The following is a 13,704-nucleotide window of genomic DNA, read 5'->3' on the forward strand; positions in this document are numbered from 1 at the left end:
TAGCTTTGTCTAAAATTATACACAACTATATATCTAAATTTCACACATGAAGGAAAGATAAAGTAGGGGAAAAGGCATTCTTCATGCTTGTTTTCCTTATCCACCAATAAACATTTAAATGATGTGATTGACCTCGTTCTTTTTTTTTTAATTCAGGGAACAAGATATGCTGGTATCTGGAAGAGAGACCCGGGGAATTTCCTGCAGTGCTTTATTGCTTAGCCTTCAAGCAATTAAATAGTTGCAGAGATGTTTCTAAGTCAAAGCAATCTCCTTGTTCGGCTGTTAACAGCCTGTTTGCTTTCTCGTTAGTGATTTCATTTATTGAGTTAGTTAAAATACAAGCATGTTTTCTTTTTACTTAAAAGGAAAAGGTTCATAACCTGGAAAGAAGCTGTTGCTTACGGAGGGATTTGTGCACAGTCTTGCTCCCCCTGCCCCTTTTCTGGTCGGATGTAAGAGCAGAGCTGGCTCTTTAGGAAAAGGTGCTCCCAGTTTTCTCTATTTGCCCTCACGGCCAGCATCATCTTGTTTCAAAGCAGGCGAGGAAAAAAATGGAGAGATGCTCAGATTCAAATCAGAGCAAGGAAATCCACTTTACTGTCTCTAATTGAATCCAAGCACAGAGACTAATTCATTCCGTCCGAAGGAAGGAACATGGCGCAGAGCAGAGGAAGGACGCGGCAGCCCTCCTTCCTGCTCTCCCTTGGACAACCCTTCTGTTATGTCCCAGTAGGAGCCTGGTGGATGCCCTGTGGAGGGTCCCGATGGGTGCCGGTGTTCAGCCGTGTGTCCCTCGCCGGTATCGTGTGACACTGGAGCATCCCTGCATGTCCTTGCACCGCTGCTGCCCCGTCTGCTCCAAGCCTGCCTGAGGGTGCTCAGACCAGGCGGAGAAGCTGCAGCACGGTCGAGCGACGCTTGAGCTCGGCGCGGACGGAGCTCTGCGGCCAAAGGAATCCACGGTGAGCCCCGGCAGGCCGGCGTGGTGCACGCTCCCACCTAGCCCTCTGGTTCCAGCACTGTGATTTAGGAGCTGGCCGTGTGGTAGAGCCTGTTACCAAATGAGCTCCTAACAAAGACCCCTCGTAAGCATGGCTGCTTCCCGGGGGCAGGGAGCAAAGCACGGCTCCATCCCGCACTGCCCGGCCGAGGCTTCCTTGGTGCGTGGTCCAGGCGCCTGCTGACAGTGGCACCTTGCAGGGGTGCTGGGTGTGGGTGCTGCCAACAAAGCACCTATTTTTCAATAACTTATGTCTGCGACAGCAGGCTCACTGAAGTCTACTGAATAGGTGCCTCTTCCTAACAGCCGCTTAATCTGTGACTGGAATAGGGTAATGTGCAGGACAGCAATTACAGTAATTACCAGGAAGCATTAGTAAAACCTGTGCTTGAGAAAATGAAAAGGGTGTGTTTGCCATTCTTAGAGGAAGACTGCTGTTTGATGTTCTGCTCTTATCTTTGGCAATTGCTAAACAAGAGCTTGGGAACTGGCAGCTGACAGTGAGTGCACGGGGAAGGAAGAAGAAATGGGCTGGCAATGGGAGATGATCCATATTTGAGGCCAGATACACATCCCTCTGCTCGCTCTCTAGCACGAGGGAGGCAGCTGGGGCCGGATGCTCCCCTGGGGCTGGACACCCCCCTGGCCCTCTGAGCCCCACTGCACCGCGGCCAGAAAGTTGAGTCAGGATGGGCAAAATGCATGGCACAGGCATACCCACAGTGGGCTTCAGGCGAGGACAAAGGCCTGAGCTTAAATGCAGCTCCTGAGCAAAAGAGGGGTGATCCCAAGGAGGGGAGACCCCAAGGAGAGGAGACCCCAAGGAGAGGAGACCCCAAGGACGGGTCACCCCAAGGAGAGGAGACCCCAAGGACGGGTCACCCCAAGGAGAAGTGACCCCAAGGAGAGGAGACCCCAAGGATGGGTCACCCCAAGGAGGGGCGACCCCAAGGAGAGGAGACCCCAAGGACGGTTCACCCCAAGGAGAAGTGACCCCAAGGAGAGGAGACCCCAAGGAGGGGTCACCCCAAGGATGGGTCACCCCAAGGAGGGGTGACCCCAAGGAGGCTTCACGCAGCTCTTTTCCCAGCAGTGTGACCCCAGGCTACAGCAGGATGCTCATTTATGTATGGGTTTATATCTACAGAAAGGCTGCTAATTTTCAAAGATAACTGGCTTAACTAACATAGAGAGGACAAAACCCTTGCTGCTGTCCTTACAGCCCACCTTCTAGGATGCAACGGGACTGTATAGAAATGTAATAGCCTGCAGAGCCAGTGAGCCCGGACTGCCTGCTGGCATGTGTTTTGCTCCATTACTGCAATAAAAAGTTAGATTTTGCCCAGAGAACAAGGAATAATATTCTCAGAGCCTTCTGCTTCATTTAATGAAGAAGAACTTCATTTAATGTTTAGGAACCTAAACACCACTGACTTTTCATGAATTTATTTAAAGTTCTTTGGAAAAATTTACCCTATACCTCTCAGGATTCTTATCAGGTTTTTTGAGATGCTTTTGTAGACAGTTCCAGTCGATGTAACTGGTGCCCTCTCCAGGGGAATACACCAACAGGAAGCTGACTTGTATTTACATGTAAGGATCTCAGCCTAAAGTCCAACCAGTTACAAAGCCAGCATCAGGAATTAGTCATGCAGTTGTTTGTGAAATTACAGTCAACTAGGAAATAGCAGCCGAAAAAAAATAATGTCTATTTCCAGGTAAGTGAATCATATTGAACAGTTTTGCTTGTATACAAGAAACACATCACCTGCGAAGTTTCCCAAGGCATGAATTTATCTCCCAATCATCAGGAAGGAGCCTGCTGCCATACTGACACACTGGGTGAGACATCGATCTCCGTTCAGATCCATCCAGAACTACTAAAATCTGTTCAAAACAGTCTGGGGTGTAAGACTTCGCACAGAGTATACCAAGACTCTGCCTTGCTCAAATCTGGGGGTCTATACCCAGAGGCTGCAGTATGTTATTTTAAAGTTTGTGCCGTTTTTACGCATGGATCCTCTTGCTGATTAAAATGAGAATTCAGAAGTAGCGGTGTATATATTTGCAATGGCAGGGATAGGGAGAAAACCAAATTATTTTCTGCAAGTTGGTACAGACAGTGATCTGACGCTTGTGTTGTGCTCCAGTCTGTCTCCTACATCCCAGACTCTCTCCGAGCTTCCATGGAATCAGTTAATGCATTCGGAGCTCAAACACAGCAAAATTGGGGTTTTCCTTTTGTGCCCTTGAAAAATAAAGCACAAACTTTTCAGCAAGCAGCTCCCGTTCCTCTTGGCTTTGCGAAAGGAGATTGGCCCGACTGCCCTCTGTGAACGCCAGGAGAGTTCAGGGTGGGCTCCAGCAGGGACAGGGGCTTCTGCTGCTGCAGCAGAACCGGCTGCACGATGGGAACACTCTGTTTTGGTAAGAAGATGCTATTTGAAGTTCATTAAAAAATGTTGTAGCATGCTGTTTCCCATGTGGATTTTGAGGGTCCTTCCTTACCAGAGACTTCCATTTTTGTCTCCTAAAAATTAACGACCCTGTTGTTATGAGAGCTGTGCTTTCAAAATCACTTGTCTTGTACAGGACAGGTAAACCTGGTGGTTTCTGTCTTTTTCCTCATCCTTATGCAGCTGTCCCTGATTTTGGGATGTTTCCTGTTTCCAGAAGTAGGTCAAAGCAAGTGGACAGTAGTAAGTCTCAATCAGTGGTGGAGGAAGAGATTTTTCTCAGATAACAGTTGCTATGAGAACATGTTGAATCATTAAGAATTAAACATTAATGAAACAACAGTTGTCCTTCCACATTTCTCTTCTTCCCGCCAGGCTTTTGAGTGAAGATTACATCTTGTTTTCCCTGTTTTCTGAAGGGGGGCAAGGAACACAAAGATCTTGTCTTCGCTCTGAAATAAAGGTGAACTTTTAACTTGAGCTACCAGTGCTGGTGGAAACCCCAGGAGAGATAAGGGACTTTGTATATTCTGCTTATCAATGGCAGTGGGGAATGAGGAAAGGGTAAGAATAGGATGAGAATTTCTCTGACTAATCTGTGAGGAATACAACGGTCTTGTCTCTGATCAGACTTTACCATATTCAGCATGAAGTAAAAATCAGTTTTGCCCAAGTGAAGACAGTATTTCTACACGTTCACCGGTGCTTGCTTCGTTTGCCGTTGGCCGTACAGGTTGCGTTGCTGGGATTTTCCCCTGATGGATTTCGGAGTGTGCGGGACAGGCTGTGCACTGTGGAGGCACAGCCTCCTTGAGGCTTGAAACCCCTTGGAAACTCAACCCTGCCTTCCATCTCCCTTCACATCCCGTAGCGGGGTCCCAGCATGTACACCCGCTGTCTTGACCTCGTACCACACAACGCACTCATCAAACACCGGGTTTTTTGTTGTTTTCTCTAGGAAATGATGCAGGAAACTTTCTCCTGCAGCAGCTTACATTACATTCTCATCCTTCCTGGAAGTTTTCTTCTTGAATCATGCTTTTGTCCTTTGCATAACCTTAGAAAAGCATGCCACTTTTACAAAGGAGCTATGAAATTGTTGGAACAAGTGCTCGGTAAACGGGGGCCTGTCCGTCATGCCCCAGGCAGCACGCAAACCTCCTGGAAAAGGCTGCTTTCTCCCTGGGCTGAGCGGCTGGATCCCAGGGGCATTTCAGGGAAAATTTGCTCTGTTGCTTTCACCCCCTCAGCCGGCCGGTGCGAGGTTTGAGGGAGTTTGATCCCTGGTCTCCTGCATGGGGGCAATAACCAGGGATGCCCTGGGCACGAGTCCATTGCAGGAGATTGCAGATTAAAAGGAGTGGGACTCATGCTGAGGTGGGAGGGTGGCAGAGGAAAGCAGAAACAGGCATGGAGCAGAGAGGAGAATGAAAGTGCCTGAGGAAGCCAGCCCCTGATGTGCCCCTCCATGTGCTGGCTCACAAAGCCACGGTGACTGCGTGCTGTTTCCTTGTGGAAAAGGCAGATCAAGGGCTTGTAGAAAATGAGCACTGTCTTTTCCCAGCACCACCGTAGGAGGCCTTGCTGGCTGGGACTGTATCTAAGACAGCTCAGGTAGCAGCACTGCAAAATTACTTTTTCTTCCTTCCAGCAAATGCTGCCTTACCAGCCTGAGCTGGTGGAGAACAGAGAAACATGCTCAGCCTTAATGGATCTTTGGTCTCTGTAGCGGGAGAAAACTGTTACAAGCTGCAGCAATTCACTGTGATCTGAATGAAAACACCGCTTGCAGGTATTGCAAAATGCACTCTTGGTGCTGCGCAGACACGGCAAGTTCATCACCTGGAAAGGAAGGTCCTGCACGCAGCCCCGGTGCAGATACCCACCGTCCAGCTCCCGTTGTTGTACCCACAGTGCCGCGGTTACCACGGCTCTTCTTCACGCTCAAGCCCTAACTCTTTATCATGAAGTAAATCTGCCCATGAGTAGTTAGTGAACCCCTGCACTGAAGGTGGGCGTGCATCTTCTGAAGCTCCTGCAATGCAGCCGCTTCTGGGGGTGGAGAAGTTCTGCGTTGCTGTGTGTGCTCAAAGTATTTCTGAATCGGATTCACCTGGCCACTGAAAAACGCTTTAGTGCCTGCAGCAGCTGCTGAAATTAGGAGGAAGTGAAATACCTTATTCTGGATTCGATATTGCAAAATCTCTCATCCCAGCCTGTGTGAAAGTTCAACTGCTTCCTTTGTTTATGAGGTGAAGGATATTTTTGTCAACTCCGGTGTCTGATTATTTTTTTTTATTTTTAAATAAGGGTCTGTTTATTTATTGGAAGTCTAAAACCTCTTTGTACTCTTAGAATCAGCTTTTAGCAGCTGGGCTTTTCATTAAAGGTGCTGATAGGTCATGTGTTATCGCAGGTGACCTTCAAGAACAGGTTTTGATCCTGAAGGTGATGGTGGGAAAAGATGAAGCTCTCCTACCGGCATCGTTCCAGGAGAGGGCCCTCCACGGCTCCTTTCCACATCTCTTTCTTGCAGCCTAGTATCTCAAGGACGGTTTGAGGACTTTTTCTCTCTTTGCCTTTTCCTGGTCAGTGAGTCTGGCCAGTAGCAGTTCCTCCTGTGCTGGGCATAGAAAGAGAAATGCATGATACAGAGTCCCGCACATCTGCAGCCATGAGATGTACAGGTCACTAACCAGCCCGGACCTGACTTCTGTACGTGGCAAAGGCTCTTCATAACACGACTCCTTCTCTTTTTTGTGTGTGTGCATTTGTGACAAGGCCATTGCTTGTTAGACTTGGAAAATGGCGGTGGTGGAGCTGGTGAAGAGCTGCCTTTGGCTACCCCCGAGCATCCGCACCCTCAAACTCTACTTCTGGCTCTCGTGGGATGCAGTGAAGGATTGGGCCAGGCCCTTGTCCCACCTAGGCTGCTCTACTCCGGTTAAACACACCGGATCAAGTTATTCCGATGCATACTGAAATGAAAAGAAAACCAGATCCTCAAGGTTTATTTGTCATGGACATTTTACACTCGGTGGAGGGAAGCTGGTCTTGTCATGGAAATAGCAGAGTGGGCAGCCTGGGTGGCCAGGGGGACTCCCTGAAGCTGCTGGATGATCTACCCTGTCCTTCAGACCGTGGGCTCTTTGGGGCAGGGGCTCTGGTGTGACTCCCCATGACTTTGCCTTAGTCACTTTCTGTGACACAAACAGTATTTCGTATACCCAGAGCAGCTGGTTTATGGCGGCAGCGATGTTCCTTGAGTAGCAGGAGGCAGAGCCCCACCTTTGCCAGGCATGCATGGCTTTCTTGAAGCGGGCTGCAAAACGTCTGCAGTTATCATGGAGGAAAACTTGTGTTTCCTCGGTTTGTCAAAGCTGGACAGTCCGCTCCTATATATGACTTGTTAATTTATGATCTCTTTTGTACCTTGGAAAACAACTAAAGAAAAAAGTAACTGCTGTCCTCAAAAACTATGTTAACTAAATACTGATGATGAAATAGCAGCGCCCAGCAATACTTGATCAGTTTTACTTTTTCCAGGCAGACTACTTCTACCCTTCAGTTAATAATTACACATAAGGAGGTACCAATTTATGGCGGGATGATATGGAAGTGGTAGAAGACGCAAAGTAAACTTGACAATGTAAGGAAACGGCGTTTTGGTTTTGTAGAAGTGCGCTCAAATGTATCCAGCAAAGAAGTGGAATTAGTGGCCTCTTCTAATCAGTTATCCATCCTTCCCAACCGAAATGGCCCTGACCCGTCAGGGTTTTGCGAAGGAGGTGCAGTAACGCTGTTGAGGAGCGCTTGTGCTGATCCAGAGGCAATCTGGCATGGCCCTTCCTTCGGTTTCACGGACAGCATCGCTTTAGACTAAAACGACATGACTCATTAGATCAATCTCTTGAGTGGACAGTTTCTTGACATCAAACCTGACAACAACAAGGCAACGACACTGCTGTAACAACTGCAGAGCCTTGAACTGAGCTCTCTGAGAAGCGTTGTTATCTCTGAGTAGTGCCCAGCCGTTCTCCCCCACCTCTGTTCTGCATTGCAGCGACCTTTGCTTCTGCAATATGCTTTCTCAAGAACTAATTACAGACTTTTGAGTAATTTTGCTCATACTTTGCTTTATCTGAGATCCCTGCCACCAGCCAATCTCCCCCAGAAAATCGTCTCTCCAAACTGCATGGCTGGCTCTTCAGCCTCAGGCGACTTGCAAACCTCCATGTAGTTTCACCTTCCTGTTGTAACAGTTCATTACATGTTTTCCACGCCCCCCGCTTTTACTTGAATTCCCTGAGAATGGCAAAATATGGCAAAGCCTTTGGAACTAGCAATTGCCAAAACCAAGGCTGTTTCCTACTCTTCTTGTTTTCACCGATACCCTCAGTACCTGCCGACATGGAGCGACGTGCTGTCTGAACCTGCCCGGCCATCTCCTGTGCGTACAGAGATTGCAGCTCCTCTAGGATCTGAATTGTCTTTGGCTTTTCCCATTCAGGGTAAATACGTTTAAACCTTTACGCTTGTGGAAATACACTGTGTTTTGGTTTTGCTCTGAGACAGGAAACCAATCAAATGTGCTTTGTTGAGAGTCTTGGTTCCAGCTTCTCTGAAAGCCACGTAACAGAGCCATGTAAAGGTGAGCTTGGCCCCAGCTTGGCTGCCAAGGAGAGGCCTGTGAGCGTGGGTATGAGGACAGGGAGTTGTGAAGGGTTTTGCCACCTCAGAGACTGGTAGCTTCTAAATAAGCACGGTCGTAAAGAATAAACTCGCTGGATTAAGTGATTTCCTTTCTCTCCATAAAAACCTTATCTTTTGAGCCAGGTAGATGAACAGCATGTGCTTTTACTGGACCCTCTGTGAACGGAGGGATGGAGGATCCGATTCCGGGACCGTTGGAGGCAGCGAGCTGCTTTGCATCGCCTTTCCGCAGGGCAGCTCCTGTCTGGCTTCATGAGCGAGGAAGTGCCCTGGAGATGCCATCGAAGGGGTTTTCCCACCAAACCTGCACACAGGACCAAAGTGCTGTCTGTATAACTTTCCCTTCCCAACGGAGGACAGATAGCCAGCAGCAACAGATCAAACTGCAACGAAAACAATTCCTTTGTCCCCAGAAACTGCCATCCTGCTGTGCAGAAGCCACCTCACGTGCTCATGAAACGCAAACCAAGGCCCTGCTCGCTGTATTTTCTGGCTATCCAGAAGGAATCTTGTTTGGCTTCCTATTCATATTCTGAGGGGGTTTTTTGGTAGATCAAAAATCATCCACAGCTGTTGCTGAGGGTTTTGAGAGACCAGGTGTAACTGGAAAATGAAAGGGAAGGCAGGGCTGAGCCTCTCAATTTGGGCTCCAATAATGACAATGATTCAATTTAGGCTTCATCAAAGAAGAGGGGGAGGGAGGACGGAGAAGGCGGTTTGATCACACGGATGCCCATCAGCCAAGTCATAACCTGAGGCACGCTAAAGGCAGCAGTTCAGTGAAAGGACAGGCTTTCCAGGGCCGTAATTACGGGTCCTGCAGTGCCTCCGGGCAGCGAGGAGCTGGTCCATGGGAAGAGCTGCTGGTTGCCCTGGGTGGGTACGGGCACCAGGCTTGAAGCAGGATGGAGCACAAGGCACTCGGAGCTGAGTCTCCATCGTGTATTTACACCTGAGAAGCTTTGGGACTTTTTAAGTTACACCCCAGGGGACGTGTTTGTTCATCCTTCGCTCCGGCAATGTTGGCATCAGCATCCCCCGTTAATTTCTGAGAGAATGCAAACATCGATATAGCTACCAGAAATCCCTTTGAAGTGAAGTATCTCAGCAGATGGGACAGAGCAGTAAAGAAAAGAGATTTGTAACAGCTGGCACACGTCAAGTCGCCCCTAATTTGTACTTTACAACAAGCCACGTTCTTAATCAGTTTTTGGGACTGGTGTGAGCGCAGCCCAAGCTGCAGGCGACTCCGACAGGCACATCCGTGCAATACAGCCATAAACACAAGACGTCCATCCCTGGAAATGTATTTCAGATCACAGCAGGTCTTGCTGCCCCACCGACCTCCCCGACACTCAGGGATGATGAACACACCCGGCCGCAGGGCCAGGCTCGCTTCCCGGCATTATTCTAGTAGGGACGTGACCTAAGATGCTTCTCCTCCCCGGCTCTCTGAACTATGCCCCCGCCATCTGCACCCGGGAGTATTTGCATGTTAAAAGCAGGGCAGCAGGTAAAAAGCACGTGGTAGTTTGCCAAATTACGGAATTTCTGCCAGCGTTACTGGGTGGAGGAGGAAGCACGGGAACGCCTGCGCCCTGCCTCCTGCTCCAGCGTTATTTAACCACTGGAGTCGTGCTTGGAGCCGCATCTCTGCTCAGCCTCCAGCTGCCCTGGGGAAGGAGAAGCAGGCTCGGGGAAGATGAGCTGCAGCAGGTACCCAGTGGACGTGAAGGCTGTAGGCTTGATGCAATGCAGAAAGCAGAAGGTACTTTAATGGGTTTTTTGTTGGATTTTTTTTTTCTCCTTCAATATTTACAAATTGGGAAACTAGATGGCTTTTTGTATTACCCTTACAGGGGGTATACTTGCTCATTTCCCCACAGTGTTGGAATTAGAGGCTTGTGATCTAGGACAGGGGTCTTGGACTTGTTTTTTAATGGTCTTAATATCATAAGAAAATGGTTATCTGCGATTCTGCTGTCTTTCTGTTCACAGTGTCATAAATGTTGTCTGGTTTTAACAATGATTACCCATTTGGGGCCCTAAAATTAAGGAAATATTTTTGTAGGTCTAATGTTTAACTGAATTTTTTTAATGTGACAGTCTTGCAACCTGAAGCCAGAACTAAACCACAGGTCCTGGCAAATGCCCATTGCTTGAAAGCATCCAATATTGAAAATTGTAATTTTAAAAAATGCACTTTTTGTCCCTTTTATTTTTCCAGAACTACATGATGTTTGTGTCTTGGTCAGATCAGAACAACATTCTCATCTACCGGACATTTGAAGACTTTAAGAGATTCCATGTAAGTGAATATTTCCCTGAAGATAGGGTTCCCGTCCTGGGGAGGGGGGAAGGAGCCCAGCCGTGTGTCAGGACTGCGAAGCATCGCTATTCTCTCCTCCTCCTCGCTTTTAGAAAGAGCTGAAGAGAAAATTCCCCATCGAGAGTGGCTCACTCAGGAGATCTGACCGGACAATACCCAGGTTTAAAGGTAAGGAGAACAAATCTCTGACGGACCAACAAACACAACAGAGCTGTCGGGAACAGTCGTAACCGATGACATAGACTTCAGTCTCTGAGTCTGACCCTCCTCTGGAACAGATTAACAGCTCGCTCCTGCTCGTGGCATGGTACAGCTGGGCTACATCAGTGTGCTTGGCTCTATTACTGCCTTAAAATAACCCAGAAAGATTTTGGTTTTTTTAATAGATAATTTCACTTGGTAAATTAATATTACATTTTAAATATGGGCCCAGAGCTCCTTGCAACATTTACGTGTGAACAAAGATAAATTTTAGATATTCAAAAATTGTATCAGGAGCTATTAAAAGGATAGGGAGGCAGAGGCAGCTTCCGTCTCGGCTTCTTACAGTTTGGGCTTGTGCGGGGAAGGGCGGCAGGTGAGGGCACCCCCCTGTTCAGGCAAAAGATGCTGCTCTCAAGGCATCCAGATCCGTTGTTGTCTTACACCAACTTTGCTCTTGTTATTTTAAAGATACAAATGTGAAGCAGAGGAAGAGTGGGAAGCTGAACAGGTGCCTGGAGATACTGAAACTGCTGGAAACTTACTCCCAGGAGCTGCTGAAAACGGATGCTAAAATCTCCCAGGGTGAAGATGTGATTCAGTTTTTCAAGGCACAGACCCAAGACCTAGATCCCTCCTTTCCTGAAAACAGGTATGAAATCATATTTGTATTTTTTGTTTGCATGTGTCTGCATGAAACAGAAATGTTATAGAATATGGGTAGAAGAGAAACAAGTTACATTCCAGGGCAGCAAAGCATGGAAGTTCTACTGAATGCTTTAATGCATGCTTATGTTGTTTCTGATGCCTAAGCTTTTCTTGGCCTGCTGCGTAGATGATTTTACCAACATTAATACTAAACTCAATCTTCCACGTGAGTTTTCAGTAAAATGATATTAAACTTTTACTTTTCAGTGTTGTGATCATACCATCAGAAATTGGAGGGGAAAAGAAAAACCAGTCACAGCAGCAGCTCTCCTCTATTACACATCCCCAGGCATCCCAGAGCTACAGATGCATCGAAACCTTTGAAACAAAAGACACAAAGAACACGACTTTCAAAGTCGCGAAGAAGGAAATTGTTGAAGTGTTAATCAAGGACATGACTGGTATGTGTGACAGGGGATCTTCAGTGTCAGGGATGGATGGTGTAGATTGATTCATAGCTTGGCAAATGCCAAGTCGGTAGCATCACGGGTGCGGGTGGGTGTTTGTACTTGTGGCGTGCTTACAAGGATTTACACGGAAGGAAAGAACAAAGCATCAGCATGGCATCGGCCAGGCACTGAGCTGCTCTGCAGAGTGTCCCTCCTGTCTCTGGTGGCAGAGCAGCCCCTACCCAGGCGTTATGGTCATCTGTCTACTTGCAGGCTGTTAAAAACCTTTATTTTTGCTGTTTGCTGCAGGATGGTGGCTAGTGGAAAATGCAGACAAGCAGATAGCCTGGTTCCCAGCCTCGTACCTGGAAGAGATTGACGCCCACGAGGACATCCAGAATGCCTTGAGCTCAAACGAGGAGGGTAAGTCTGCTGCTGGCTCCCTGGGACACCACATTCCTCCTTCAGAAAATGAGTTCTGTAAAAAAACCCCCACTACTTTAACCATTGCTTGGAGTCCCTGCCTGGATCTCTGGAGCTCTCACTCTTCTGATCAGCTCTGCCATCAGCTGTGGGTCTCTGAGCAAATCACTCACCTACAGGGACACTTGTCATGCAGCTCTCGCTTGCTCCCCAGGGCTGCCGAGCGGGTCGGTCACAGGGATGGAGGGATTTTCTCCGCAAAGCAAAAACGACCTCCCCCTTCTCCCTGCAGGCAGCCTGTACTTTGTTGTGCGGGCCTACGAGTCCCAGAAGGCAGACGAGCTCTCGCTGAACAACGGCGTTGTTGTGGAGGTGGTCAGGAAGTCTGACGATGGCTGGTGGCTGATCCGGTAAGGAGGCTCTTCCGAAGCTCTCGTTCCCCGAGGGAGCCGGTTACCTGCTGCAGGTGCTTCTTGCCCGCTCCTCCCCAGCGGGGCACGAGGAGCTCCCCCCGAGCTGACTGCCCTTGGCTAGGGACGGTTTCCCTTTCCTCATGCCCAGTGTCCAGCACTGGGCTGAGTCCTCGCCTGCTTCCCCCAGGTGCTCTGCTCCCTTCCCTTGGCCTGAGCTGGGAGAAGGGCTCTTTTCAGTGTTGGTTTTCATCCTTCCCCTTCAGATACAACGGCCGTACCGGCTACGTGCCCTCCATGTGCCTCCAGCCCTACAAGAATCCTCACCACAAGCTCCAGACCATCATAAGCTGTGGGCTCAACGTCTCCACCCCGAACCTCTGCTCCTCCCCAATGGCTCTCCGGCCCCGAGGTGAGGCTGCGGGCCAGCGCAGGGTGCAGGCTTCCTCTTCCCTTGACCGGACTGAAGAGGACATGAGCCCTCCGAGAAGCAGATCAAGGTCTCTGCCCAGGGCCAGCTCCACCCCAGACCTGGAGTCAGACAGCTCGTCTCTCAGCTCGGGGAGCAGCAGCGAGGGGGACAGCCGGCTGAGCTGGAAGCCTGACTTGTCAAGATCTCTGCCTGAAGTGAAGCAGGCCAGGAGCTCTCCCCTGGGGCATGCCTTGGCTGCACACAGCAGCAAGTCTCCACGCCTCACCCACAAGGACAGGAACGATTCTGGCTTTGTGGAGTCATCTGCGTCTGATCTGAGCTACTCCCTCACTGACCCAGACTTGGCTGCTTGTGCCCCCAAGGTGCCCGTGCGCCCCTCAGCCCACGAGATCCTCCAGAGGTGCAGCACCGTCACGAAGCGAGCCGTGCAGCAGTGTTCCTCTCGACCGGCCCTCCAGGCTCCGCTCCCTCTCCCGAGCATGCACTAGCGCGCCCGGGCAGGGGCACGGACCCGGCCCTGGGCCAGCACCACGGCCGAAAGCCAGGCACCCTCCTCGCCGAAGTCCCGCAGGAGCTGTGGGCGGTGGCGCGGGGAGTGTCGGGGCTTGGGACCGTCGCTTTCTAAGGACACTTAGATCC

General features: G+C 49.4%; 1 protein-coding gene across 1 annotated transcript; it reads left to right on the top strand.

Annotated features, from left to right (window-relative positions):
- The first annotated feature begins 886 nt into the window (after positions 1 to 886).
- On the top strand, positions 887 to 13,553 carry NOXO1 (NADPH oxidase organizer 1). The gene is made up of 8 exons (XM_072878374.1): positions 887 to 965; positions 10,400 to 10,480; positions 10,594 to 10,669; positions 11,174 to 11,354; positions 11,618 to 11,811; positions 12,109 to 12,222; positions 12,515 to 12,632; positions 12,899 to 13,553. The coding sequence occupies exons 2-8, from the start codon at positions 10,406 to 10,408 to the stop codon at positions 13,551 to 13,553; spliced, it is 1,413 nt and encodes a 470-aa protein (XP_072734475.1). The 5' UTR covers positions 887 to 965; positions 10,400 to 10,405.
- The last annotated feature ends 151 nt before the right edge of the window (positions 13,554 to 13,704 follow it).

This window comes from Ciconia boyciana, chromosome 13, assembly GCF_034638445.1.
Source record: "Ciconia boyciana chromosome 13, ASM3463844v1, whole genome shotgun sequence".
Classification (NCBI taxonomy): domain Eukaryota; kingdom Metazoa; phylum Chordata; class Aves; order Ciconiiformes; family Ciconiidae; genus Ciconia; species Ciconia boyciana.

What these genes read in the sequence shown, in the direction of transcription:
- NOXO1 (XM_072878374.1), top strand. Translation starts at nt 10,406, where the DNA reads ATGATGTTTGTGTCTTGGTCAGATCAGAACAACATTCTCATCTACCGG. An exon ending in AAGACTTTAAGAGATTCCAT is followed by an intron (nt 10,481 to 10,593) that starts GTAAGTGAATAT and finishes CCTCGCTTTTAG; the next exon opens with AAAGAGCTGAAGAGAAAATT. An exon ending in GTTAATCAAGGACATGACTG is followed by an intron (nt 11,812 to 12,108) that starts GTATGTGTGACA and finishes TGTTTGCTGCAG; the next exon opens with GATGGTGGCTAGTGGAAAAT.